General features: G+C 46.6%; 1 protein-coding gene across 2 annotated transcripts in view; it reads left to right on the top strand.

Moving 5' to 3' along the window:
* Positions 1 to 23,750, top strand: part of NOL10 (nucleolar protein 10) — a 54,168-nt gene extending 30,418 nt beyond the window's left edge. For both annotated transcript variants that reach the window (XM_006102343.3, XM_023743709.1), the window contains 8 exons: positions 8,702 to 8,828; positions 10,426 to 10,505; positions 10,696 to 10,794; positions 11,737 to 11,826; positions 17,062 to 17,235; positions 17,479 to 17,726; positions 21,687 to 21,789; positions 22,978 to 23,750. In XM_006102343.3, coding sequence (XP_006102405.1) covers positions 8,702 to 8,828; positions 10,426 to 10,505; positions 10,696 to 10,794; positions 11,737 to 11,826; positions 17,062 to 17,235; positions 17,479 to 17,726; positions 21,687 to 21,789; positions 22,978 to 23,097 — 1,041 coding nt within the window. In that variant the 3' untranslated portion in view covers positions 23,098 to 23,750. The remainder of the gene's footprint in view (positions 1 to 8,701; positions 8,829 to 10,425; positions 10,506 to 10,695; positions 10,795 to 11,736; positions 11,827 to 17,061; positions 17,236 to 17,478; positions 17,727 to 21,686; positions 21,790 to 22,977) is intronic.
* The last annotated feature ends 320 nt before the right edge of the window (positions 23,751 to 24,070 follow it).

The following is a 24,070-nucleotide window of genomic DNA, read 5'->3' as shown; positions in this document are numbered from 1 at the left end:
ATTTGTTGCACTTGGTGAACCTACATTGACACGTTATCACCCAAGGTCATGGGCGCTCACTCTTGGTGCTGTGCATTCTGTGGGCTTGGACAAATGTGTAGTGTATCGTACAGGATAGTTTCACTGCCCTAGAATCCTCTGTGCTCTACCTGTTCCTCTTTCCCTTCCTCCCCCAGCCCCGGCGAGCGCTGATCTTTACCGTCTCCAGTTTTGCTTTTTCTAGAATGTCATATATTTGGAACAGCATGTAGCCTTCTCAGATTGGCTTCTTGCACTTAGTAACCTATCTTATGTTTCCTTCGTGTCTTTCTGTGGCTTGATAGCTCGTTTCTTTTTGTTGCTGAATACTATTCCACTGTCTGGATGTACCACATGTGTTATTCATTCACCAATGGAATAACTGCTTCAGGTTTGGGCACTTCACCATTCTGTGCAGGGTTTGTGTGGACGTAACTTCCCACTCCTTTGGGTAAATAGCAGGAGCACAGTCGCTGGGTCACACACGAGTGTTTAGCTCTGGAGAAAGGCCTGTCTTCCGAAGTGCTGCTCCACCAGCAGGGAGGGGAGTGCCCGCTCACGTCCTCGGCGGCGTTGGTGCTGCGCCTTGGAGTCTAGTGGTGTGTGGCTGCGCAGTGTTCATTGTGCAGACGTGTCAGGGTTCCTCTACCCGGTGTCCTCTTCATGCGCGTTTACCACCCAGTTCTTTGAATCCTGTGAGCCATCCTGAGACGTCTCTAAGAATAGACTAATGCTGTGTGCACACTACTTCCCTCCCACAGCCCTGCACGCACACATATAGGTCTTAATAGGATAATATATCATCATATATGAGAATCCTTTTTATCATCCCAGTGGGATGTATAAATGGAAAACTCTGAAACAGGCATTCTACATAGAGTTGTAGAGAGTTACTTAAACAGTTCATGGTTGGTCACATTGTATTCGCTGTGAGTCTGTCGGGTTCCTTTGCCCTCTTTCGCTCTGCCAGGAATGCTCGCCTCGGCTGTCTTTGGAAACCTGTGGCAAGTTTTATTTTGCTTGAATTTAAAATGTATCCTTCAGGATTTCCTAGTTCCATGCATGGTGCCCTGTAGATAAACAGTAGCTGCTGAATGTCTTTTGATCCTCCTAGAATAGCATTGTCGAGGTGTATAACCTGGAGGGAAAAGTATACATGAATTTAAAAGCAATTTATTCTTCCGTTGTTTCTGCCAAGTTTCCACCTCTAGATATTTTTAAACACTGTATTAGGCTACCCTTAGTTTTTACATGAACTTCAGAATTAAGAATTGGAAGGCACAAGAATATGCTGAAAAATTCTTAGTAAATTCCTTTGCCTACAAGGAAGTAGGTTAGAACCAGGAAACTACTGATGGGGTAGCCAGGATAGCACGCTGAACCATCTGTGTAGCTCTTGGCAGGAATAAAATGACAAAACAAGGTCTTGAGAGTGCTCGTTACCAGGTTCGTGATAAAAAACAAACGCTTTCTCATACGAGAAAATCGGCCCAGCGCCTTCAGCCCCTGGGTGATTGTGTGTGTGCCTGTGTGCGGGCACAGATGTCGAGGTTGAGCACTTTTAGTGTAGCTGGGACATTGGGAGAGGAAAGGGCTGCGAGTAGAGGAGGTTGCCATTGCTTGGAGTTATTGTCACTGTAAACTCTGGGTGTGAGCTCAGGAAACTGCAGGGGATTTCAAGTGTAATATGACCATAAACATCAAATGGGGATTGTAGAGAGGTTCAAGGCTAGGCTCTTAGGAAAGAATGAATGGGAGACTTGGAAACGTGTTTTTCCTATCTGTATATATAATCTATATATATAAAAGGCTAATATGCGAAGTGTCCCTCCAACCGTCCGACCATTCGCTATGATGCACACTGACCAGCAGGGGGCAAATGCTCAAAGCAGGAGCTGCTGGGATGCACACTGGCCATTTACAAAGAAATGGCACCATGTTCCTGGCGCTGACAATGCAGCACTCGGCTTCCCCCAAGTGGGACACGGGCCTGGCCACCACCCCTTAGTGACACCCCACCAAATTGCAGCCAACGCTGCCAAGACCCCATGGCGCAAAATGGGGCCCACAGCCCAGCCAGCCCAAAACGGTCGTGTGGGCACCGGGTAATGACATCATGTAGCAACACCCAGCTTCCTCTCCCTAGTGACTAGCCTCCTTGGAGTCTCTTCAGCCTAGTGACTTGCTTCATAGCCAGGTGCAAACATTTTACACTTTAACCAAATGTCTGTGAAGCGTTTTCCCATGCCTCATCTCATTGGATCCTCACGGAAGTCCTGGAGTAGGTAGATAGGAGACTCAGTAGAATCCTGTTTTCTTTTTATTAGCTGGAAAATGGAGATTTAGAAAGTTTAGAGACTTGACCCAACTAAAAAGAAGTAAGAAATGGTGGACCTGGAAAATGACTCCGGGTTTTCTCACTGTGCAGAATATAGTCAGACACTGCTACAGTTAAATATTTTACCCTTTGTTCTCCCTGTGTGATCTACATTAATAATCTGCTTCGTGTTGATATTTACTGCTATGTTGCTGACAATTACCTGAAAGAGAAGTTGGGGTGCTTCACTGGGCTGGAAAAAGTTTAGCTAAATCAGAAAGCAGGTGTAATTGTTTATTCCCTATATATAAAAGGCTAAGTTGACTTGTGCATGCGCGATACATATAAAGCTCTCGCTGGTGCCAATCGCACATGTGTGTTTCGATCTGTCATTGTCGATTGTGGACTTGGTTGACACTTCTATTATAGGGAATGGGAGAATAGTGATATTAAAATATTTCTTCTAATCAATTTCCTTTCAATGTGCACGAATTCATGCACCGGGCCACTAGTTTAGTTAAAAAAAGAGCCGAGGACCTTTTTTGATAATGGCCATTTATTGTGCTGATTTCAACCCCACAGCTCAAGTGACCTCTGCCCAGTCTCACTGGGTGGAGCAGCTTGCCGTCCCTCTGCAGCCGTCCGGTCCCCTAGGGGTGGTGGGACCTGGGCGCTCATCTGTGCCACCCGCTCCCCACTGTTCAGGCCATCTTCCCAGACACAGGCTCTCAAAGACCTCACCCTCCTTTCTCTTTACCTCTGAAACCCCAACACTTACCACTTAAATTCCTTACCCTCTGTATTTTCTCTTGTTCTTTTTGTCCTTGAAGGTTAGTACTTTTTTTATATCCATTTACTGTAATTTTAACTAGGCTTGGGACAGAGGGGAGATAAAAATATGTAGTTAGCATGCCATTATTAACTGAAAGTTCTCTGTGGTTGTTGCTACACTCAGCTTCATTTGTGTATTTAAGTGCTTGCTTCGGGTATCCTGTCTCCCCTACCTGGGCACAGGCACGCCATCCTAGGCTTATTGGTGCTCACAGAGCCCTGCATAGAGGAACTGTCAGATTGATCGACTGGTGATGGTAAGTCAATGGCATAAGCAATCCTAATGATTTCATTTCAGTGCCCTAAATTACTTTTCAGACGCTAAATCAAAATTGAAATCATAGTAGATAATAATTTTTCTTCTTTTAAAATAAATGTTGAAATTAAATTGCCTCCTTGCTAATCTGATTTTTAGGAATGAGTGAACAAAGCACTACAAGTAGAGTACCTTTAAATGACTCATAATTACTCACAAAATGCACAGAGACTTGGGCGTGCAATCAGGCAGCTCGTTATGTGGCAAATGCAATTACATGCCTCAGAGCGTGGCCACTCCCTCGGCTCCCCCAGCTGTCTCCCGTCTCGGGCCTGTGATCAGTTATTATTAAGCCCAGCTGTCAGAATCTGACACTACATGCCGGTGCTAGTGGTGCCTCTCAGCTAATAGAGGAGGGCAGTTTTGAGTTCACATATTGCAGCGTCGGTCCTCACAGTTGGCAAAATCCTGCTGGAGGTTGCAGGCTATGCAATTAGAAAAATTATCATTAATCATAATAGTGGGCAATGATACTCACAGTATAATACACCTTCATCATCTCTGAGCTGCAATTCTGAAATCCAGAACGCCCTGAAAAACTTTCTGTAACTCATTGCTGGCAGAGCCGAACCTGAGCTGCTGCATTAAGACTCGAACCCGCCACGTGCTGATGAGGCTTTTCCTCGGCTTTATTTGTCCCGAATCACCGACACTGATGTGTTCGATTGCGGACCACTGACCTAGACCCGCTGAAGACGTTATGTGATGCGCAGTATCCTTACTGTCTTGCCTTTTAAAACACAAAATGTTAATTTCATGTGGCCTTACCTTCTCACTATGCAGTTAGGCTTTGCTGAGTTTGAAATCATGGCCTCTACGAGTTTTTTACGATAGCGTGTCCCCTCTCTTGATCTCCTGCCTCGGCACCATTTAAAAGTGTCTCTTCTGTGGCACCAATCACAATACAGTGTACTTGATTGTTTTCCAAACTTGTTTTACTTCTGTTTGACAGCTAGCACTGCTTTTAGTAAATGCTCACTTAACCTTTTGAGTAAATGAAGTTAAGAAAACTAAGAACCATCTAGTCCTTCCACACAAATATTGCTGTATGTGAAACTCTTGTCCTGTTGAATTTCATTCCACTGCCTACTTTTATAGATACACTGGGCCTGTTTCTATTGTCTGAACTTAAATAATATGCTTAAGTCCTCCAGCCATGTGAGTTATGCTCTCCGACACTATTATCGTTCTCTTTCTGATTATCATTCACATATAGGCCCCCCTTCACACTGGGTGCTGTGATGCATGTTGAACAAAGTTTTAAAGAATATTTTCAAAACTCAGCTGCATGTGCTTGGATGTATTACATACTCTACATGCCCTAAATTATATATCAGGTGAAGCTTCCCACACATAGCTCATTTCCGTTCAAAGTTACTGTCTGTTGATGCAGTTCTACTGGAATAATTAAGAATTTTCTTAGTTGCTGAAGTTTTTTAATTATTAGTTTAAAATACAAGATAATTCCAAATTTAATTGCTGTTCTATGTTATTAATTATTTTCTTTTATACTAGCAGTAGGAAAATAATGCCCTGGCTGGTTTGGCTCAGTGGATGGAGCGTAGGCCTGTGGACTGAGGAGTCCCGGGTTCGGTCCCGGTTGGGGGCACATGCCTGGGTTGTGGGCTCGGTCCCCAGTAGGGGGTGTGCAGGAGGTGGCCGATCACTGATGTTTCTGGCTCTCTCTCCTCTCCTGTCCTCTCTGAAATGAATAAAAAATATATTTCTAAAAAAAGTAGGAAAATACAATTATTTTGTCATAGCATTATAAGGAACTTGAACAATGGTGGCATGTACTCTAAATTGGTATAGTTTGGGCCTTTGTCCCCAGTAATATTAATAATACTTTACTTTGTGGTTGTTACTTTATCCCCATTGATCTGTTAAACTGGCCATCCAGTAGCCCCAGTCTCTGTTTCTCCTGGCACGGCTCTGGGTTTGGCACAGCAGTTCTTCAAAGTGAGGTGGGAGAAGAGGGTGCCCTTCTCTGCCAGCTCCCTCAGAATGTTAATGTTCATCCTCTTTCCTCCCACCCTTAGTCATGTCTGTCCATCACCAGAATACATGAGAATTTGGAGTTTTTAAATTAAACACATAATTAACATTTTAAAGGCAGATTGTAATAATCGAGGCAAATGATCTTGGGCACGTGGCATGTATTTTTAGGTACTTTAACACTGGTTCTGCCTCATGGATTAGAGCAGGCAAATACTTGGCTACATTTGAGTGGAGGCCTTCCCACAGCATGGTGATAAAGATTCTTTCCTATTTTGGAGGACCGAGTATTTCCGTTTAGATTGGTTGACAAGATTAGCATTAAAGTTGCTAAGGGACCCATAATATCCCTTTATAGCAGTTCAATGAATCAATTCCCAGTTCTCTACTTTTACTGACTCGTGACTTTAGGAAATTTTTATAAATAAAAGGTGGAAGGACATTAACAGATAATAGAAGTTTAAAATAGAACAGTCCTTTTTCTGAAACAGAACTCTTAAGGTGCATAAAAATGTAGATAAACAAGTAATCCATCTTGACCAGAGTATATAATATAGCAATATAATGGCAGTACAGAAAACCTAGAAACTTTTGAGGTAGTAATAATAGTATACCAGTGGTTAAAAGACATTTTCTTGAAGTTGTAAAGCCTGAAATTTAGGAAGTAAGTTAATGTATTGTTAAGGATTAGTTGAAGGTTTAATATATTCATGAATGAAGACAGCAGGGGACTTTTACCCTCTGATTAACACTGTGGCCATTCTGGGTTCAGCAGAGAGCGGTGCGCAGGAGTTCACCCCCTCACTGGCTGCGCGGCCACTGCTGGGCACCTTCATGGTAGACCTTGAGAAAAGCTCTTCTGTGGACAAACCTGAGGTTTGATGCCGCTTAAAGCAGTAATCCCAGCTTTGTTATGGTTGTTCTGATGTGTTTTTCCCTCTGAAAAGGAACGAGGGAAATGTGGCTAATAAAACCAGCCCATTAAATTTCACTTTGTTTTTGATGGAAATATTTCCTCCTATAAAATGTAACGACCATGACTGATTGCAGAGCTTGTTTACCATAACCAGACTGTCCCCGAGAGGCAGCTCAGAGCAGGTCCATGGAATCCAGATAGCTGATCAAAAGGCCTGTGTGGGGCATCACGGAAAAGGACCGTGAGAGCATGTTCAGATGTGGTCTGCTGTTTTGACGTTCAGCCCGTGTTTATGACGGAGTTAAGGTTCGAAGGTGAAACCCTTGATGGTGAGGTTTTTAGTCATCGGTGCCTGCTGCACAGGAGGCAGGAGAGGTCTCACCTCACCAAAAAGTGTCCTGGGACCTAATAGTGTTACAGTGAGGTATTGGAATGTTTTTATCCGAATACGGACAACTAGACAATTGAAACAATTGTCTTAGTGCCTTATTCACATGAAATTCATGAGTGCCTGTTTTATGTATGAACAGATTGATTTAAGAAATATTTATTGGCAGGCAGTGTTGTAGGTACTGGAAATTCATCATTTAAAACAGATGAAGTTCCTGCTCTCCAAAGAGGCCGTGTCTTGGGTCTCACACTCTGGAGAAGTGGTAGCGGTGTATTTCTTCCTGTCTGAGAGGAGAATTGCTGTCTGAGGTCGGACACCAGTGTGCGGGGAGCTTCGCCTGGGAGACTCCGGCTGACGGCAGCGGCACCCTGTGGCTGGGGTCCTAAGCTCGCACTCTCAGACGGGCCGTGGTTCCCAGCTTGCTCATGTGTTCATTCGTCTTGAAGTCCTTTCAGATGTCCCAGCTGGCCCTGTCTCCTGCAGCCCCCCGTCTCCCCGTGCACCCTGCAAGCCCAGTGCATCGCTTGGAATGACCAAGTGTGTCTGCTCGTGTGCCAGTGCGCGCGCATCTGTGCTCGGCCAGGCTGGACGCTGCTTCAGGAGCCCCGGGCAGTGGCGGGTTGCAGTGCTCTCATGCTTCATGTGGGCTTGACTACAACTACTGTCCTAAAGTTACTTTAAATCTGAGCAATTTCTTTAAAAAGTGTCATACATTGAATTATTGTTAAAAGATGCTTTACATTTCTTGAAGGTTAGTTTTCTAGGATTAGAGTCAAACCACTTGGTGTATATAATCTTCTGTTTTTAAAACTGTACAGATTGTGCTGACATGAAACTTCTCGATGGGACCCCTGTGCTCGCTAAGAGTTGTTTTTCGTGTTCACAAGCCCATCGCCGGTAGCTGTAGGGCGGGCCACCCTTTCTAATCAGGAACAGTAACGTGGCTGTATCCAATGTCTCTTATTGCAGAGGGCATTCGGGGCCTTTTCTCTGTTATAACTCTTCCTCCCACCTTCCTTCTCACGCGGCTTATGCTGGAACGAACGTTTCTGTTATGATTTCTGTGTTCTCTGTATAACTGGTTACTGTCAGAATTCACAGACAGGCAGGCGGTGGAAGTTCCACTGTGTCAGGCCAGTGTTCTCTCCTGAGCACCCATTTCAGAGAGGATTTCAGCAGCACGGCCCCCACGGGGCCAGTTTCCTCTGGGGGCAGCCTCCCTCCGTGGGGAGGTGTCTGCGTCAGAGCCCGAGAGTAAAAAGCAACCAGCAGCTTATGGGTCACAAACTGAAGTGCCACTCACGCCCATTCATTAATTGGGTGTAAATTCTGCTCAGTCCTTTGTTCCTCAGCCTTTCCCTGGGACTAACTCGTGGATCCTGGCGTTGCCACTTAGGTTCATTCTGAAGAATTTTCCGTACAGAATTTTAATTTTTAATGAATTAAGTGAAGTGGACCATATAAGAGCAGATATAATTATCAAGTAATTAATTGAAACCCCGGAAAAAAAGGTAATTTTCATTTTAGACTTGTTTTTTGTGAGTGGCAAACTTAAAAAGTCTGGTATACCCAGAGTACTCTTGTAGATTCCAGCATTGTTCTGAATGAATGAGGTGATAAGTGAATGGATGACTTTTATTGGAAGTGCCTGAGTTATTATATTTCCATAGTTCTGATGTGAGAATATTCATGAATATCTTCGTATCCCAACCTAAGTGAGATTTCCCCTTTACAAGCCTGGATCCTTCTACTTCCAGTCCCTCCCCTGGTGTCCTTGCTGACTGTGCGTGTTGCAGCTGTTTTCAGTCCTTCTGGCGGAACAAGGGTTGGGAAGTTATGTTTGAGGAAACTGTTGTGAAAGCGCTGACCCGCAGGTGACTGAGCAGGTTCATTTGCTGACCTTTCTGTCGCCGGCAGGTGCTGGGTCCCGCTCCCAGGTGGTGTTCCTTCTTAGACAACTTGACGGAGGAATTGGAAGAGAATCCGGAAAGCACGGTGTACGATGACTACAAGTTCGTCACCAAGAAAGACCTGGAGAATTTAGGTAAGAAAAGAAATTAGGATAAACTGATTATAGCTGACTTCGGAACAAGCAGATGTACAGCTGCAGTTGAATGTTAAAACCCTGCAATAAACAGATTAATAGAGTCTCTTAAACTTCATTTTTATCCGATATCTCATAGCACAGTTAACCTAGGCAGAATCTTTTCTACCAAGTGCCATCAGAATAGCGCTTTACGCTTTGTCCTTCTGTAAGGACGTCTTATTACGGCCATCTCTTCAGCCTCCACGGAGAACGGGAGCAGCCGTGCTTCCCGCGGGATGTGAGCTGCTGCTGCGGAGGCGACCCACCCAGACGCCGCGGGGCCCTCCCAGCCGGCCTGTTAGCTCACCTGCTGATCAGATAGGAACCGCGCAGATAACTCCAGAGGGAGGAGCCGTCCCGCTGACACCTTAGAAACCCCGGGGCAAGAGGATAAAGGGAGAAAGGAGACATTTCCCCCCAAACTTCCGGGGAGTCAAAATTAAAAGGAAAAAAACTGATAGTTGGAGTTTAGGTACATTTAAAAATTTTTATATGTAAAAAAATATATATTTTATATTGAAAGTCCAACTTTAGATTGCACAGTCATTGCATCAAGTAGGAAAGTGGATTTCTCTCTTGTTTTTTGTTCCATTGTTTCGTTGGTGTTTTTTTTTCTAATGCCTCATGCAGATTTACAAGAAAATAATTAACTGATAGCTCTTTAAATTGTAATGTTTAAAAAGAAAAGAGTTGTATTCAGCCTTTTTAAAAGAGACTTGTGAGTGAAATGGGGTGAAGTAGGAGCTTCCTGCAGGCGTCTCTCCAGTATAATTTCCACCGTGGGCTTATGTCATACCCACCCACATTCGTAACTCGGACAATAGAAGTCTCCTGACTCTCATGTTTAGTACTTTTGGCTGCTTTTTCAGTTTCTTTACTGAGTTTATTTTGGGTGAGGAAGGTAGTTAAAAAGGTTGAGATATATTTTGTTAAAATGTCATTGTACTGTCCATTTTTAAAACTGTACAAATAGATATTCAGCAAAATAAGTTCTACTAGAAATAATTTCATGTACATTATTAATATAGTTTAATATTAAATAAGCCATTGGTTATCATTTTTCAACAGATTTTACCATCATATATAAAACCTTTTCAATAATTTATATTAAAAGTAGAAGTAAGGCTTTCTAACTAACTTGCCTTTTTTCTTAAGATTAGTCACATTAAATACTTACAAGTGCTGAGTTTTCCCAGCTATGGCCTTTACCAGATCCTATAACATGGCATTTTCCAAAATGTGCTCCGTGGAATACTATGTCTGCAGGAAGTGCTGGGCGGGGAGCACTGTGGCCACTGTCATGAGGTTGGAGACAGACTGACATGGGCCCACATCCCACCTCTCCTGTGACGTGGCCAGTGTACTTAACCTCATGTGCCTTGGCTTCATCATCCATACAGGGGCAATAGTAATGGTACCTCCCTTCGGGTGCTTGGTGACTGAGGCGGACAGTGCCTGAGAAGTTCTCAGCAGTGTCTGAACATACGACGTGAATGTGAATTACTATTGTAAGAGCTTCCCTAAGGACCTGCCCTCTTCTGTTAACTTCCCCCAGGGCTCACGCATCTCATTGGATCACCTTTTCTCCGGGCATATATGCATGGATTTTTCATGGACATAAGACTCTATCACAAGGTAAATACAGAAGTGCAGTTATTTTAGGTGACTAATGAGCAATCTATAGACATTTCTTCTCTACTGATTTATATTTTCATAAAACATACTTATGATTTATCAGAAATCTGTCTGTTCTCTGACATAATAGTTATGGTGAATATGAAACATGTTGCTAAATACAATTCTTTAATTTTTTTACTTTGAAAAGGTGAAATTAATGGTAAATCCATTCGCTTATGAAGAATATAGGAAAGATAAGATCCGACAGAAGATAGAAGAAACACGGGCACAGAGGGTCCAATTAAAGGTAAGTATTGTACTCACCATTGAATTTGCCAGAGAAAAATACTTAATTTTCATGTTACTGTTCCAAAGAAGCCCGTCATCCATTTCTGAGTTTTTCCATCTTTTGCTGATTTTTTTTGGTATTATATTTCATTTATCATGAGGGTTTTATCATTATGGACTCTGCAGCAGTGGTATCGTGGGAAATAATGCCAGGGGGCCTGGTGTTGTCGCCCTAAGAAAATCGACGGAGCTTTCCAGTGGCCACTCGGATTCTGGAGGGCGGGGCCTTTGCTCATCTCCACTTCTTCCGACAGTAGGCTGCGCTCAGGCTAGCTGTGTGGATCACGGGAAGTAGGCATTAGACCCCGTCAGGGTCCCGACAGCAGCCAGACCACTCTAGTAATGTTAGCAGAGAGAACTTGATGTAACGAAGTTAACCAGGCAGTGGAGAACTGAAAAGACAGGAACACTGGGATTGAGAAGAGAGGCCGTGGCTGCAGGAAGAGTTCCCATGGAGCTCAGGCTCAGGGCTGGGCAGTGGACCTCTGAGGAGGGTGGCCGCTGGGGCTCAGGGCCTCAGGGAGGACGAGGATGCTCCTGGGATCCCCTGCCCCCAACCACCTGGTGCTGCCATGGAAAGTGTCTCCATGCGATGCCACCCCAGCAACAAGCAGACGGGGACCAGCAAGCCGCCCCTCCTGCCCCCAGGCCCCTGGCTGCCCCTTTCGGTGAAGGCATCCCCCACATGTACAGTCAGTTCTGCTTAAACGCACACACACACCTTCAGGGCAGAAGACGCTTCTTCCCTCTCCCAGGTGCTTGTTCAGTGTGTGTCTGAGAGTGAAGAGTGAGGCACATGGCAAGGAGAGGCTGGGAGGGCGAGTGCTTTAGTTCAGTGTTGCTTGAACCTTCAAAGCTGAAATGTAGGTATTTGAACACAGCTTGTCTTTTCCTCTACTAGAAATTGCCAAAAGTTAACAAAGAGCTGGCACTTAAATTAATCGAGGAGGAGGAGGAGAAGCAAAAATCTACATGGAAAAAGAAAGTTAAGGTAAGCTTTCATAAGGCAGAGACGATATTGATAAATTGCTCCTACATTTTCTTGATAGTAACAACGTTTTTTTATTTTTATTTTTTACTTTAAAAATACACTTAGTTTTTTTCCCCCGACTTATAAGATAGTATGTACTTAGTTGGGACATTTGTAAAATAGAAAAGAATATAAGGGAGTCACCCATATAACTCCCCCTGGAGGGAAGCAGCATTAATATTTTAATGAATTTCTTTCCTGTCTTACTTCTCTTAAAATTATAAACTATACTAGCAAGACACTCTTGTATATATAAAATATTTATCCTGGTTTCATAAAATAACACAAATAGCTTCCCATTTTATTAAAATTACTTTGTAAATATTTTTGAGAGCTTTATATTCTACTAGAGGCCTGTTGCACGAAAAGATTCGTGCAATAGGCCTTCCCTTCCCCTGGCTGCTGGCACCGGTTTTCCTCCAGCACCCGGGACCCAGGCCTTCGCTCCGGCTGGAGCCGCCTTCAAAGCCCTGGCTGCTCTGGCCGGAGCCACCTTCAAAGCCCTTGCTGATTCGGCCGGAGCCGTTGTCAATCTTCACTCCACCGCTTCGCATCGTATGCAAATTAACCGCCATCTTTGTTGGCGGTTAATTTGCATATCACGCTGATTAGCCAATGGGAGGCGTAGCGAAGGTACAGTCATTACCCTGTTTGTCTATTATTAGATAGGATCTTGTGGATGAATTCTAATTTTTTAAAAATATATTTTTTTTTATTGATTTCAGAGAGGAAGGGAGAAGGGAGAGAGAGAGAAACATCAGTGATGAGAGAGATCATTGATTGGCTGCCTCCTGTACACCCCACACTGGGGATCAAGTCTGCAACCTGGGCATATGCCTTGGCCAGCAATCAAACCATGACTTCCTGGTTCATAGGTTGACGCTCAACCACTGAGCCATGCCAGCTGGGCTATAATTAGTCTTTTTATTGTTAATTGTTTTTTTGCACTAGCTAGATTTATTTATAATTGCAGAAGTAACCAATTTTTACTTAGAATTGGCATATTGGGCGTGTGCATGCTTAACATTTAACTGTGTGAAAATAGACAAAGATCAGTCAGAAAATTGGGTGCTTTCTTTAGCCGGTATTGTCAAGATGGGGGGCGGGGGCTTTTCTGATTTTGCAGCTGCATGAAGACTTCCTCCCCAGCGCTCTTCTCATCTGCTGAGCCAGGCGGGCAGGCACCAAGCATGGTTAGCGCTAGGAGTTGAGAAGGTCGCTTCCTTCTCAGGAGCCTGCGGGACCTGAATCTGGGTGAATGGCCTGATCCTTGCAATTTTGGGCAGCTGCGTTGAGCGCTCAGGTTTTTGTTGGCTTGTTTATTCTTCCTCTGTTCTCTATGTAGTTTTTAACAAGTAAGTGATCGGAAACATGCAGAGTGATCAGTGGGGAAAATCATGACTGCCTGTGCTTTTAAAATTTTTTTGTCAAAATATGAATCGGATCATCCTGTAAGCAGCACCGGGCTGTGTACTGTTTCTCCTGCGAGTGTGAGGAAGAACTTAGGAATTCTTACCTTCACAAACAGCTGTTTCTCTCCAGCCGCTGGATGCTGGAGCCGTCTCTGTAGCTGCCGCCTGGCTGAATTCTGCGAGGAAGCGCTGTTTGTAAAATGTGCCCCAGTTCGCTTTTTGGTGCCTGTGGGCCCAGATCAGGCCCTGTTGTCAGAGTTCAGTTTCTGCTCAGAAGTGTTTAGAGTCTTCTAAAACCCGAGGCTGCTATTAAACACAGTTCGTATGATCTGTTGTTTAATAATGTTATCTAATTAAAATGAAGACTTTAAAAACCATCCCGGAACTAAAGACAGAATCCTTCATTATAATTGTAAAAAATACTTGAAAGAATTGTTAAATCCATCAGCAGTTCATTAGTCTTGCCTTTGAACTCGGCTCTTCCAACTCTCAAGAGCTGTAGTAGCTCTGATAACTCCGATTTGAAAGTCATGAGGTGCAGCTAGGTTCCGCTTTGGCTCCAACCAAACTTGCATGGAGTCAGACAGTGAAATATGTTCCCAAACATTGCTCCCACTAACAACATAAAGTCTAGCGAGATGTTTACTGTCAGTTGATGTTGGACCTGCAGTGGACAGTGACCCACCACATAGCGTCATCTGGACCCTGTCCACGCTCAGAGGTGCTGGTGTTCGTTCCATTAAAAGCGAGTTCATCTGTCCTTGCAGCAGCCGTGTGCTGAGCTCCCGGCACACGCAGGAGCTGGGCAGGCCCGGCACCCAGGACCCGTTTGTTCTGTGAGGGTTTGAGGGTAGGGTGTCATTTTCTGTCTGTTGGCCTTTTCTGCCAGCTTTTTGCTCTTGCCTTTAGGTCTCTAGGATCGTATTTCTCTTGGGTTCTGCAGCAGCTCAGTCAGTACTGCCAGGCACGACTTCTCTGGGCCGGTGTATCCTGTGGCCTGGAGACCATGCGAGAGGCGTCCTCACAGCCTTGGCGGTTATTCTGTACCATTAAGAGTTTATATTGAACAGTTCATCTCTCTAGGGGAAAGGTATAATCGTGCATAGGCACTGGATTGCATCAGATCAGTTCCAACATCCTAAGTATTATTTAAAAATCTTTTTTAGTACCAATTCTAGTAGTACACACAGAGTTTAAAAACCTAATATTTCTCCAAGGTTTGTTAAGAATGTTGACTACTCCTCGTCCTTTCCTCCTCTTCTTTCCCCTCCCCCATTTCCACCTCTCCTGAAATAAACCCTTTTTAGCTGATTATTTTGGTGTAAAACTCTGTGTCTCTTAGTAGTGCTGCTTCTTGACTGTTAAATGCCAGGCGTTGTCTTCTCTTACTTGCCTCCCACTGACATCCTCTGCAGCTTTGGGTAAGTTGGTGTTGGGCATTTTTGTGGTTGTGACCATGCAGATGTTCTTCGCATCCAGTGGGAGTACACTTCCTGATCACACTTCCTGCACAGCCCTTGTCTTCCCTGGACTTGATAGTGGACTTCTTGTTTTTTTCTCTGTTGTCATCACTACTTAGCCCTCAATTCTTGGCCCATTGTCTCAGTTGCATCTCAAGATATTTATGTGAAGATCAGTAGTTAAATTTTGTTTTCCTGACCAGCCTCTTCTACATCTTTCTGCCCTGCTCCATCTGGCCTGGGCATACGGGAACCCTGCTCCACTGCCGTCATCCTGGGGATCCGCTCCCCACCCCCCACGGTGGGTGCAGAGCTGTGGGGACCGGGGATCCTGAGGGAGGTGGCTTCCAGCCGGACGTGCGTCAGGCAGTCGGGACGGTGAAGAGATGTCACACCTGCAGGTGCTGGACAACAACACATGACCCTCGTTGCTGCTTTTCCTCAGGAAGTTCCTTAGGATTTTCTCCTCCAAAACAAGAGGGAGGCAGGAAAGAGCGCAGGGAAGCCCGGGGCTGCTCCGTGCCACGCGGCAGGGCTGGCTGCTGGGTGGCCCTTTCAGTCCTGAAACTTGGGTGCTTCCGCTGGGAAGTTTTCTTGGGGAAAAACCGAAGTGGTTTCTCCCTGCCATGGTCCGTGGTCGTGTGTTCACACTCAAGAGTGAAGGGTAAAGAGCGGAACGACGCGTCCAGGCGGTGGCGGGCCCGTCGGCTGTGTGGTGGCCTGGCCAAGCTGTTCCATGGGGAAGCTCCACAGACACTGTTTGTACCCTTTATGTGTGGCCTTTCTCTTGGTCAGATTCTCCTGTTGGAGAATGACAGCCCGGCCACCAGCATTCCGAGGAGTGAGCACCGGAGTCGAGAGCAGTGATGGCGAACCTTTTGAGCTCGGCATGTCAGCATTTTGAAAAACCCTAATTTAACTCTGGTGCCGTGTCACATATAGAAATTTTTTGATATTTGCAACCATAGTAAAACAAAGACATATTTTTGATATTTATTTTATATACTTAAATGCCATTTAACAAAGAAAAATTAATCAAAAAAATGAGTTCGCGTGTCACCTCTGACACGCGTGTCATAGGTTCGCCATCACTGGTCTAGAGGGCTGCAGGGCGGGTGGCATGCCCTCCATGCCAACCGCTTCCCCTGCCTGCAGGCTGCCCCCCAGCCCCTACCTCCCTCCGGAGAAGTCTCCGCTGGAGAGCCCAGGGCCTAGGCCTTCCTCTCTTGCTTCCAGAATCTCCTTGCCCCGTTCCCTTTGCTGCCTCTGCATCCTGAAGGGCTGGTTCAGTGGGGAGGGTTTTAGCGAGAGGATGCTTGTGCTGAAACCACCATCTTTTCTCAGAAGTCTGCATTAATTTCCCTGCTGTCATAGCATTGGAATAATTAATTGGTTTTAAATGTCAAACATTCCTCAGATGTGTTACTATGTTGGGAAAAATATTAATGAGCACCCTACTCAGATCTGCAGATCTACTTCTTTGAGGTAGGGTTAGATATAAACAATACTTACAGATGTTTTCCAAGGTGAATGGCGAGTGTTTGGTGTACATACATGAGTATTTATAGGCGGATCACTAGCCAGACACTTGTAAACTACTGTAGAACATCACCCACTGCATCTTATCCTGTGAACACAAACAATTAGACGCGGAAAGTCTCTGGGGAAGTATTTTCCCAGCTGGGTCGGAAGAGTTTTCATTTTATAATTGTTCCTCCAACTCCTGCTTGTTATAGGCAAAGCAATTTATTTGTTTTAGAGTAAGAAAAAAATCTAATCGTCTAGCACCATGTTCTTTTAAACATGTTTCTGTTTCTAGAAGGGATGGGAATACCGTTTCCCAGGAGCTCAGTTGGAGCAGTGACTCGCACACAGCCCCCCCCCCCCCCCGTTCATTCCTGACTGCTGCCCATGTGCTTCCTCTCCCGGTTTTGGGATGAAGTTGAAAGACTCACTAATTTTATTTTTCCTCCTTTTTTTTCTTTCTTTCTTTTTTTTCACTATTTTTAATTCAGTATAGTAGCTATACTTAAGCCAGGTTTCAAAAACAGATTTTCTTGAAAATGTTACTGAAGAAAATTCTTTCTAATGTATTAAGCATAAACTTAGTCAGAAAGGCTTGTTCTTAGCTCTTATGTGTGATGGCCAAGTAATGCATGTCATCTATGAATCAGTTCTGAAAACTAATTCTTAAAAAATTGCATAAAATTTGGTAAGTTGTGCCTTGTGCAGCTTATTTATAGTGGAGTGAAACATTGTACAGCCATCTTTCTGGTCAGGTTTTATTCAGGTTTTAACTTTAAATGTTTACATTCTTTTTACAGAGCCTTCCTAACATTCTCACCGACGATCGGTTTAAAGTTATGTTTGAGAACCCTGACTTCCAAGTAGACGAAGAGAGTGAAGAATTTAGGCTTTTGAATCCACTTGTTTCCAAAATTAGTGAAAAAAGGAAGAAGAAGCTAAGACTCTTAGAGCAACAAGAACCTCCTGACAAGGTACTGTACTGTTCATCACGTTGCCGCTGCTCCTGCGGTTGACGGTCTCTGTGATCGAAGGGGCCGAGTGGAGTTGAGGTGTGACGTGTGTGACCTGCAGCTTAGGAGTGCATCTTGGTCATTCCAGGCATTTTCCCGATGCGCGCGCTGTCACGTACTCGATGGGCTAATGCTATTTAAAAGAAATAATGGGCCAGTGTTTAGTTGGGGAGAGGAGCTGCTGCTGACTATTTTTATTTTCAGGAAGAGGAGGAAGAGCCGGAAGGAAGACCGAGCGATGCGGAAAGCTCTGAGAGCTCCGATGATGAAAAGGGCTGGGTCGAAGAGGTCAGGAAGCAGCGCCGGCTGCTGCAGCAGGAGGAGAGGGCGAAGCGGCAGGAGCGGCTCAGGGAGGACCAGCAGACGGTCCTCAGGCCCCAGTTCTATGAGATCAAAGCAGGCGAAGAGTTCAGGAGCTTCAGCGATTCTGCCGCCAAGCAGAAGCTGATGAAGTGAGTGCACGCCCTTGGCCGGCAGGCCTTGCTTTTCCTCAGGGCACGTGGCCTCAGCATGGCATCCCAGGCTTTGGGGTTACCGGAAGGGGGCATCACCGGCCTCGGGGAGCACTGGTCTCATGATGGTCCTGTTTCACAACTTCCTGAGGGGCAGTGCGCATGCGGTGAGGGGCAGGGGGAGCCTACTGCTGGTAAATGTATTCCAGGATGTGTCTGCTGCAAAGCCACACTCCTGGGGCCCTCGTTTCTCCCCATCGGGGCCCCGAGATCACAGTCTTTGTCCAGTGGCCATTGAGCTAACATTCCTTGTCTCTTAACAACAAGGTATTGTAAAAACTTAGGGTTTCAGTTATGTTGACCCCGTAGGTTGCATAAGTTGTGTCAAAGCCCCTGTCGCATGGACTCCGACACCGCAGTCATCAATGTGGTGAAATCTCAGAGATTCCCAGTAGCCTCTGTGCCCAGCACCGGAGAGCCAGGGAGGGTGTGTCAGCTAAAGTGAGGGATCAGGTCTGTCCCACCCTCCCCACGATGTGAATGCTTACGGAGTCAAAGCAGCACACGCTTGTTGTAGAAAATAAAGACAAAAACAGAGGCATAAAAGGTCCCCATTCCCCGGAAACCTTCCGTGAGAAAGTGCAGGGAGAAACTGGGCACCTGAGACCCGCCCGCCATGCACTGCTCCCGGCTGGAAATGACGAAGCCGGAACCGGGGTGGAGAGGAACAGACAACCCAGGGCAGACTCCTCACCATCTGAGAGCAGGGAAGGTCGCGCACACCCACCTCATCTTTGGTTCACCAGTTTCATGTCAGAGGAGGAAGGACAGATGTTGAAGTGTCTGGCAGTATGAATAACACAGTGAAAAACAGGCTTAAGGCCAAAAGTATTAAGTCTTGGTGGGGCTTAGCACAAGTGACTCCATTTGGGGCCTGTTTGTTTGTTTGTTTATTTTTAATTTGTTTTTGTTGATTTTAGAGGAAGGGAGAGGGAGAGATAGAAACATCAATGATGAGAGAGAATCATTGATCAGCTACCTCCTGCACACCCCACACTGGGGATCAAGCCCACAACCCGGGCCTGTGTCCTGATCAGGAATTGAACTTTGACCTTCTGGTTCATAAATCGATATTCAACCACTGAGCCATGCTGGCCGGGCTTGTTTGTTTATTTTTGAAGAATTTCTTTAGAGTATATTACCTAGTGATGGAATTTCCTGGGTCAACAAAAGGCCAGATCACCCTCCCAAAAGTCTTAGAGCACTTTGCGCTCTTACTAGAGTGATTCCCCCACTTGCAGCAACGTGGATTCTAGGAATCTTTCACAGACTGACCACGCTGATAACTGAGGTGTCGGAGTCCATGAGATAGGGGCTCTGACGCAACATATACAAGCTGAAAGCATCGAAATAGAGTTTTCAGTGACTTCCACAGTACATGTAAGAATCTGTCATAGTTATGCTGTATTTAAAACAAGTACTTAAATTTTAAAACTCTTAAAATTCAGCATTTATCTGTGGATCCCATTTCTCCATTCTCTGTGATGTAGACTATGGAGGGTGATGCCTTTATTTTGAGTTAATTTCGCCTTTCTAAATGGCAGACGATAGCACTGCCTTTATGAATGTCTTCCACTCCTCTAGTCCATTTTCACGAAAAGTGATTTAAAATCTCTCAGTTGAGCATTACTGTTAATCACAGTTTTAATTAAAGGAATATCAGTGCGTGTATGCTGTAGAGCCTCCAACAAGTCGTTCCGCTGTCCTGGGCCTCTGATCAATATCTCATTCGATTTTCCTTTGTAATTCGTGCCCACTTTTCCCCTTTAATGCAGCCCTACTGATAATTTAGTTTCCTCCTGTGCCTGCCCCATCCTGCCCTGAGTAATTCTTCTTACTTTCAACTTTCTAAAGCCCATCTCTGTCTTCTTGGCAACCCCCACAAATTTAGGGGGGTGATTGTCAATCTCGTGACAGTGAGATTTCCCCCTGAAATGCTACCAGCTCCAGGGGAGCCCGCAGCCGGCAGACTGAAGCCTGGGTGGGAGAGCAGCAGCGCCAGGAGGGCGGGAGGCGGCGGGCGCTCAGCGCGCTGTTCCGTTCCAGTAGCCGGTTTCCGGGTCTGTCTGCTTCTCCCACCGTCTCTGACTGAGCTCACACTGAGGCAGCAGCCCCGTCTGTACGCTGACTCGCAGGCTTTCATGTAGCGGGCTCCTCGCTCGGTCCTGTGTCTGATCTCCTGCCACGGCTCCCAGCGCCGTCTCTCCACGCAGCCAGACAGGACAAGTCCCTGCAGGTGCGCACCGCAGGTACGTGGGGAGAAGAGCAGGATGGACGTGCCTGCCGTGGAGGAACTAGGTCATTCTGGAAAGAGTAGTCATTTCCACCATGTACTTGAAAAGTCTTTTTCTTCCCAAATTAGTGTTTTCTGTGTGCCACCTTGTCTCAGTGGCTCCATAGTTACTCACCATCCCTGTTAACGTTGAAACTGGAGGGTTTATGGCTCTGAAAGGGACAGAGAGGAAATGACAGGTCGAGGAACCTGCTGAGGCTGACAGTTCACACGCAAGGCGAGTCCGCTTACACTTCTCTTTTGAGCCACAATGAGCATCTTTGTAAAGAATTACTGGTTTTTTTTTTCAAAAAAGCTAAAGTCAGTCGTAATTTCATGCCGTTTGTCATGTGGGAGCTTGTCATCTAGAATCCTTACTGGACACGTTTCCTGAACAAAGCTTGATAAATCAGGTGTGGTCTGACACATGCCTGGGAACCAGAAGTCCTCACCCTGGAGTCTGGGTCTTACACTTGAATCCTGTGTCGCCTGGGGCAGGTCATTTAACATCTTACCTCCCTGGTGCCGTCTGTAAGGGCTGAGCGCCAGGAGGACGGCTGGTGGAGAGCTGCGAGGATGGATTTGGAGCTCCAGGTTACCGACAGAGAGCATGAGTTTGGTCTGGGGACTCCAGTTTCTGAAACTGTGAAATGGCAGAAGACTCTCCAGCTAGAACAAGAAGTGAGAAATCAGGACAAACTCATCTCTACACTGGAATTACAGATTGAAGATCACCAACAGATAAATCACGGCTTGGAAGAATATGTTAGGAAACTCCTGGAGAGTGAGGAGGTGGTAAGCAGTCAGATAGACACTTTAACGAGCCACAATGAGCATCTTTGTAAAGAACTGATTAAAATTGACCAACTAGCAGAGCAAATAGAAAAAGAGAAAAGTTTTGTGGTGGATGCCCTCAACAAGGAACTTGAAGGAGCAAAGCATTTGAAGGACATTTAGAAGCAGCTTGAGGGATACGGGGTGGCTGCAGCTTAACTGGAGACTGCGTGCGCCTGCTCCCGGCACAGCACAGAGCAGTCAGCTGAAAAACTTGAAGTGTAGCTGACCTGAAATATTATATCCAAGGAGCACTGAAGAAGCCACAGGGAGACTGGTTGAATTCACTTGCCAACAAAATAATATAATAGTATTGGAAGATACAATAAAAAAACTTTGCTTTTCTCTCTGTGAAAACGGACAGTTCGTGGTTCAGGCTGTTCCTACTGTGGGTGGTGGTGGCCCCGGCTAAACTCGGGAGGGCAGGCAGAGCTCTCCTCGGCTGCTCTGCGGGGGACCCGGAGGGTCAGTGTGTGCAGTCCTCTAGGAGGCGAGCGAGGCGCCGAAATACTCACATCCTAGCCCAGGCAGAAGGGCCACTGACCATTCCACTCCACTACAGGCTTCAGAAACGGGCTCAGTAAGATAATGAGTAGGTGTCTCTAACAGCCGTTACCTGTGTCTGGCGAGCATGCGGATGGCCTCCCCTCTTCCCACTGACTGGCGGATGAGTGCCATTTCCCGTCGTTGCCACGTGTGAAAGGTTTACCCTCAGTGATCATTGCTGATTAAAATTTGTTTCAAATGATAAATCAAACAGTGCTAATTATGGTGCATTCTCTTAAATCTCACAGCAAAACCCTAGAAGATCGGCTGAAACTTGAAGCAAAAAATGGGACGTTGAATGTATCCGACACCACAGTTGGCAGCAAGCAGCTGACATTCACGTTAAAGAGGGTGAGTCGTTTTCTAATGCTCCTTCCCGACGCACTAACACCCGGCGTGCAGCGCGTGGGAGCCCTCGCCGGCGTCCCCGCGCCTCTCCTGTGGGGCACGCCTGTGGGCGTCCTCCCCGGGCCAGGGCCTCGAGGGCTGAGGGCACCTGCGCGCCTTCGGCAGAGCCGGGCGATTTCCCAGGGTCCTAGGGACCCGAGGTTGGCACTGCTGGTTTCTGGCCAGGGGGCACCCGAGAGTCGCCGTGTGGAGCAGCAGTCCTGGCACCCGAGGCCGTGGGGAAGGGGGGGTGAGGGAGCCGTTGGTGACGGCGCCGTGCAGCTGCCCAGGAGTCGGAGTTCAGAGGGGACTGGCTGCCGGGGTCCTGTTCTCACGGTTCCCGAGCGCCTTTCCTCAGGCTCACAGGCCTGGCACCCGGCAGAGGAGGAACAGGTGCTTCCATGTTTGCTGTAACTAATGAGTAAAACTGTATGGTTTTACTTTTGCAACATTTTTTTCTTCTCATTCAGTAGATTTTCCTTAATAGATTTTGTTACCAAGTGGGAAAGAGTGTCAAAGATTCTGCCTCTGGTTTTTAAAAAGTGAGATGTAGTTCACATTCCTTCACATTCACCCTTTTAAAGTACGCAGTTCAGGGTTGACGCTGTAATCACCACCATTACCTGATTCTAGCACATCCTCATCACCCCAGAAGGAAACTCATTTCCCCCGTTTTCCCGGCCATGGGCAGCCACCGGTCTGTTCCTGCCTGTGGACTTGTCTGTTCGGACGTTTCCTATAAAGGGAACCACACGGTGCTTCCCCTTGTGCCGGCTGCGCTCACTCACCAGCCTTCAGGGGGAAGCCAGGTGGCAGCTGGGTCAGAACTCCTTTCCTTTTGGGGCCGAGTAACACTTCATCGTGCGGAGAACACGTTGCGCTTGTTCACCCATCTGTTGACGGACATTCAGGCTGTTCCCCTGTCCTGGCTGTTAGGAATATGCTGCCGTGGGACAGGGACAGTGGGCCTTGTCCTGCTGCTGCAGCCAGGGCCGCGTTTGTCAGGGCGGAGTCTGGTGCCAGACCGTGTGCCCTGGGCGGCTGGGCTGGGCTGGGCTGTGAGTGGTGGCCGTGCTGTGGGCATTCCGGTGGTGACCAAGGGGGTGTGGGCATTTTCTTTCTCTTTCCCTCTCATTTAATTTTCTCCTTTAGTCTGAGCAGCAGAAGAAGCAGCAGGAGGCCGAGAAAATGCACCGACAGGAGAGGAAAGCGCTGCGTCGCCCGGCCGGCCACCTCAAGTCCAGGCGCAAGCGAGGGCGGCCCTTTCCCTGAGAGGACGGACCGCACGGACTCGGGAGCTCCGTCCTCCGCTGGTCATCGGGAGCACGTGGTGTCACTCCCGCCTCCAGGGTCAAGACGGGCAACCTGTCCCGACGCCTTCGGGTCAGAGCGGCGTGCCCAGGCGCAGAAGGTGTGCTCCTCCCCCTGAAGATCGTCCTTTTCCCGGTTTTCATCCAGTGGACCAGGTGGTTGGTTTTTCACCGTGTGACACGTGAACCATGACCTGGGGGTCCTGTGCTGACAGTGAAGGCTGAGCCTGTCCCCGAGCTTCCTCTCAGGCCGCCTCTCAAGTGCACCACCCGGAGCACGCGTGGCTCAGCTCCTGTGCAGCCTTGGCCGTGTGTGTGTGTGTGTGTGTGTGTGTGTGCATGTATGCATGTGTGTGTGTGTGTGTGAGTATGCTGGTAGGTGTGCTGCTGGTCTATATATCAGTTTGGTATTTTTTAAAAAATATTTTTATACCAAGAAAATATAAAGTAATGGTAATAACCTAAAACAAGAAATGAAAGCGACTGGGTGTTCTTTTATACTCAGCTCAAGATTACATTCAGACTTTTTTATGTTTCTCACCTGCACAGAGAGAAACTGGCTGGAGAAAACATTTATAAAAATAAATACGCGTGTTTGAACAGCTTCTTTAAAAAGACCTTTCCTTGAGCTCATTTGAAAATTGACTTTGGTTTCCTTAGTTTCTCGGGTGTCAGTGTGATTCTGTGCCACTGGAGTGGCAGCTGGGGAGCAGATGATGGGCTCTAACCGGGAAGCTGCAGGCTGTCCACGAGCATAACAGGCTGCGAAGCTGTAGCTGCCTCGGCGCCTGGAACCAGGTCCCCATTCAGTCCCGCCTGTGTCGCTGCTCTCCTTGCCTCCTCCGTCTGGTCCCGCTCAGACCTCCCCTCTCTCTTTCCGGTCCTATCTCTGCTCTTCTGTACAGATGGCTTGCTCCACAGGGATGGGCCGTGTG

This window comes from Myotis lucifugus, unplaced genomic scaffold, assembly GCF_000147115.1.
Source record: "Myotis lucifugus unplaced genomic scaffold, Myoluc2.0 scaffold_409, whole genome shotgun sequence".
NCBI classification, from domain to species: Eukaryota; Metazoa; Chordata; class Mammalia; order Chiroptera; family Vespertilionidae; genus Myotis; species Myotis lucifugus.
Note: the sequence above shows the minus strand (reverse complement) of the source record. Positions and strands in the feature narration are given on the sequence as shown.